The sequence below is a fragment of the Pygoscelis adeliae genome, unplaced genomic scaffold (genome assembly GCF_000699105.1).
Source record: "Pygoscelis adeliae isolate BGI_AS28 unplaced genomic scaffold, ASM69910v1 Scaffold4, whole genome shotgun sequence".
Taxonomy (NCBI): Eukaryota; Metazoa; Chordata; class Aves; order Sphenisciformes; family Spheniscidae; genus Pygoscelis; species Pygoscelis adeliae.
The window spans coordinates 18,346,240-18,351,246 of NW_008824986.1; the positions used below are offsets into that span (position 1 = coordinate 18,346,240).

General features: G+C 48.4%; 1 protein-coding gene across 2 annotated transcripts in view; it reads left to right on the plus strand.

The window, feature by feature from the left end:
• The first annotated feature begins 1,087 nt into the window (after positions 1-1,087).
• XPNPEP1 (X-prolyl aminopeptidase (aminopeptidase P) 1, soluble) overlaps positions 1,088-5,007 on the plus strand; it is a 33,438-nt gene continuing 29,518 nt past the window's right edge. For both annotated transcript variants that reach the window (XM_009325961.1, XM_009325962.1), the window contains exons 1-2: positions 1,088-1,169; positions 3,871-4,001. In XM_009325961.1, coding sequence (XP_009324236.1) covers positions 3,885-4,001 — 117 coding nt within the window. In that variant the 5' untranslated portion in view covers positions 1,088-1,169; positions 3,871-3,884. The remainder of the gene's footprint in view (positions 1,170-3,870; positions 4,002-5,007) is intronic.

Consider the following 5,007-nt stretch of genomic DNA (forward strand, 5'->3'; position numbering starts at 1 on the left):
AGCCCTGTCAGCCGGGCCCTGTCAGCCGGGCCCAGTCGGGGTGTCCAGGCCCAAGTGGCCCTGTCAGCCCGGCGTGGGGCTCGGGGAGGCTTTTGGCTCAGGGGGGCAGGCCGGGCCGGGGGTTTTGTTGAGTTTAGGGTGCAGGTGGGTACTGGGGGGCAAGCGGTAGGGTTTGTGTCTCGGTGCACGGCTGCGAGTGCATGGGCTGCCCTGCGTGTGGCCAGCCCAGGCCAGAGAGGCCTGGTTTTGAGGTGGTGTCGCTGGTTCGTGACAATGCAAGTGTACGTGCTTATTTTGAACAAGTTTATTCATAAGAGAAAACGAAGAGGAAATTATCAGAAGGACGAGCATATCTGAAGCAAACAGGACGTAAACACTCAGGGTGGTCTAACACAGCAGCCACAGGCAGACCCAGATGTAGCCTGACCTCCTGGCCTCACCTCCCTTCTCCGCTGTGGCACTGACACACACCCTGACACGGCGGACCTGGTGTCCCCAACCCTCGCCATCGCTGGCGCCTGGGGTTGCAGCAGCCCATCGCTCTGTGTGCACGTGGGAGGCAGGAGGAAGTGTCTGGTTCCTCCAGCAGCATTTTCGCGGTCGCTCTTTGCCCTGTGTCTCTCATGGAGATGCTGTCCAGGCAGGATCTGGCCTGGGCTCTTGGAGGACTGACTCCTGTGGTCTAAGTGAGGTGCAGATAATGTATGTCTAGACAGTGACAGATTTTGGGATCCAACTCTGACTGCCATCATGCTGCAGTGATACTTCGCATGTTACTTCTGCTCTGCCTTAGTTTCCCCATCTGTAAAATGGGGACTGGCCTCTGATAGAATGATTGTGAAAACAAATTGGCGTAAAACAGCACACGCTTGCAAGATTCAATCGTAAATCTTGACAAGCAAATGCCTGGCCCTTGACATTCCCGGCTCCCCCATGGTTCACCCTCAGTGCATCTCTAATCTTGCCAGTGGAACGTAGTGTTAATGCATTTTCAGCTCTTTGCTCGGGGATGAGAATGTTTTATGGGGGGCAAAGTTTGTTAGCCATTTCAGTTTCGCCCTTTGCTTTCTCAGGCGCAGTGGGGCTTATGAAGACCAAGCAAAGAGCTGAATGGTATTTTGTGTGAGCAGAGGCAAGAGGCATCCAGACGTGGGGAACTACAGAGGCAGGTAACACGGCAGTCTGATACCTTTGAAAAAGTTAGGGAAGAGAATGGGACTGTTTCTTGCACTGCTAAATCCACTACCTTCATTTCAGCTGTGTTTGGTTTTAATCACTGGAGTGATTAAATAATGATAGAGAAGCTGTTTTAACTTCGTAGAGGCTTATAAGTATGGCCAAGAAAGGAAAGGTTACCTGTGAAAAATTATAGGGGGACCAGAGTAAATGGCTACCAAAGATCTGGGAGAAAAGAGCTGCTCTTTCTCTGGAAATTGAAGACAACTTTATTGGAAAGCTTGTGGAGGATTTTTTTGAAGTGATTTCTTATACTGTAGGGGTTATCTAAAATAGATGTCCTCCTTAATATGGCTTTTGTTGCTACTCTAGCTTAGTTGTGTTTTTAATACTGCAAGCAAATCTTTCAACAGTGAGAGTACTTTTTAAATGATTTTTTTTTTTGTCCTTGAGAGAATATCTTGCTTGCTAAGAAAACTGTGGCTTGTCAGCAAGGAGCTTTATTAAAAAGGCAAAGCCTTGTCATTCCTTGCCTATTTAAATGAGACTTTCAGGCTCCTGGAGACAAAGCACAGGTCAAGAAAGGAAGCTGTGTCCTTATGAGTTTGTAGAAAGAGATTCTTTTCCGCTGGCTAGTCGCTATGTTGTTGCTCGCTCTCCTTTGTGTTTTTCCTCTGTCTGAACATAAATCAGCAGCAATGTTATAGAATGTTACAGCAGCTCGTTACAGAGGACAGACATAAACAATCACAGTATAATAAAGTTCAGTGTAGCTTGCAAACACTGTATAAAACTATGAAATTTGTCCTGGAAATAAATCTGAGGTGTACTCTAATCCCAGCGAAGGCACTGGAGTCAAGATACCAATCTGAGGATTTAGTGTATGGTACCTTTTGAGCTTGATTTGCTTCTTGTGGTCTGGGTTTTAAAACACAGTGTACCTGTGGGCAAACAGTCAGTCACACACAAGTCTGGTGTGCTCTAAACTTCCTGTGACGAGATGTGTGAATGGTGGTCTTGGGTTGAGATTTTTACACCTGAGTGCATCAGATCTTGGTTCGGTTCCTGACTTGGTCATGGCGCTGCTGTGTGACCTTGGCTTGTGCAATGGAGGCCGCTTTTCTGCCTTCCTGTTTAGATGGCAAACATCACAGGGCAGGGACTGTGCCTTATTGTGTTTTGGCATAAGACTGTAATGTCGCTTGGGGCTCCTGGTAGTTACTGAGGTGTAAATAGAATAAGTGCCTGGATAAGCAAAAAATGTTTGAGACTTGCATGCTATTTGCTTCTCCCATCTATGATCTGTTTGTAGACATGGCTGTGAAATGAACTGGTCAGAATAAAATACGGCATAGCATGGCATTCAAGCAGCACAGAACCTACCCACCTTGCCCTGGAAAGTGAAGGCATTAAAGTTGTAAGATCCCAGCACGTTCTTAAAAATGTGAAAGGAATGTGTAGAGAACCGGGAAGGGGATTATCCCACTTTGGGCACCCTTTGGAGATGTGAGTGAAGAAAAGATTGAGAGAACCTCTGAAGAGGTTCTTGATTTTCATAGGCTTTCAGGCCAGGCCTCCCCAACAGCTTGAACATCCTCTGCAGTCAGCTGGTGCCTTCCACTGCAGCCTTCACTCGCGCCAGCACAGCAGCATGGCCTGATGCGTCACTGTGTGTGGTGCTCACAGCGGGCCCCGACTACTGACGGTTTCTGGGTAGCAAATTGAGAGGCTGGTGTTCACTGCAATGCCAAAGATACATCCATTGCAAAACCACAGCAAGGAAGGGTGATTAGCCTGTGCCCTTGTTTTCCCCTCTGATCTGCTGTCTTCCATCCAGCCTGTGCCCCACCCCTGCCTGCCTGACACCAGCTGAGATCTGCAGAACATTTGCCAAAGGTCTTCAGAGAAGGTTCCTTTAAGCCTCCCTAGTTGTCCCCTGGCAGTCACTTGTGAGAGCTCAACGCCTGTTCCTCCTGTTATAGTTGTGTTCTTGCTAGGTGAACTAACATGCAGGCCAGAGGTAAATATAGCCAGTGAACACATCCCTGTGTATGTCCTTGGGAGCAGATTTCTTTTGTCTGAGTTAATCTGGTCACCAGTCCACTATGAAACCCTGGGCTATAGCGAAACTTCTAAGAATTGCATCCTTAACTGGTCCATTTCTGAGTTCCTGACGTGTATGGCTTGCTCTCCCAGCAGCCTGTGCTCCTGTGGCATATAAGCCACAGTATCTCTGTCCCCAGAGTGAAAAGACTGAGTTTCTGTCTGTGCACATGATGGGTGGGGCTACTTCTGATCTGTGGGTACTTGGGACCATCAACATCACATGCCAAGACCTTTCCTGGCTGGCATAGGGCACATCTGAGTTGCTCTGGTTCCTGGTGCTGTCCACATGCAAGAAGGGTTGGCAAATGTGTTAAGCTCGTGTGTATCACCACTGCGCATGCCAGTCCTTCACCAGGTGGGAGAGGTCCTATACAGGATAGACCAGCTTCGACTCTCTGGCCTCAACCTGATCCCTCATTCTCAAGGAACGTGACTCAAGTGACAAGACAGGAGAAATTCTGGGCTGAAAGGGATGATGTTGGCACAGTTGTCCTCAAGGGGAGTTTCTAGTGGTGACGGCCTCCAGCCTATGCGTGTGAGTGGCCCAGGACAGCTGGAGAAGCTCTGAAGTTTTGTGCTTTGTTTTAGTTGCAGGTAGGAAGATGAGTCCAAAAATTACAACAGAGCTGCTGAAGCAACTGCGGCAGGTGATGAAGAGTCCCAAGTATGTCCAGGAGCCTGTCCAAGCCTACATAGTGCCCTCTGGAGATGCCCACCAGGTATGGATGGATGGATTATGGGAATGATTGCACTTTCCTTCCCTGCAAAAAAATAAAAGCCAGGGATAGCTAAAATCATCCTTCTTTCACTCACTTTAATGGTTCTAGCATAAAAGCCTGGGTAACGTGAGAAACATCATGTTGGAAAAAGTTTCTGGAGTCTATTCAGGAGACTGAGGTTTTTATGTTCTTGTAACAAATCAGTGTGGATGTTCCACCAGAAACTTCTCATCACATTGTCTCCAGGGAGCTCACGCTGCAAAAAAGGGAGCTTGCCAGAGCACTTGCTGTCCCCTTCCCGGCTGTTGGGAAGAATGGATTTAGTGGGGGAGGAAAAGGCATTATCTGGGCTTTAGTTTCCCTATTAGCACCTCCTGACCAACACATACTCTTAAGCGAGGTGGCAAAGGATTGGTTGCAGAGCTTTCCCTTTGCTAGATCTGGTTCTTGCTGGAATTTGCTGCCTTATGCTAAAGCCCTTCAGATCCCACGCAGAGGGACCTTTGGAGAGGCAGGGAAGGAACAGGCCACAACGACACTTCCCTTTCGATGCTGCTCTGCATCAGCTTGTTCTGTGCACTAAAGACAGGAGGGAAGTCTGGGCCCAGGGTGGTAACCTGTGGCAGTAACTGTGTTGTGTTCTGCTTCCACCGTTAAGATTTTTGTAGTCCATGACATTAATTTTAAATTGTTGAACTGCCTTTTACCTCCCCTGCCTGCACATATGCTAGTTTCACTCTTCTGTTCGCTCTGTTAGGAGACCCAAGAACCCTCAGCCATTTTCAGGAAACAAAAGACCTGAAGCTTTCCTGGCTCACACCCAAAGCTCCCTTTTACCCTAGAGTGCAGGAGAGCAAAATACAACTGAACCGGAACCTTTGCCCTTGACTTGGCACTGGGATGAGCTGGGTCCAGACTTGCCTGTGCTCTGTGCAGCATCGTGTTTCCTCTTAGGGAGATCCAAACTTGGGCAGGTAGAGGGAAGGCGTTCTCTGCAGCTGCTATT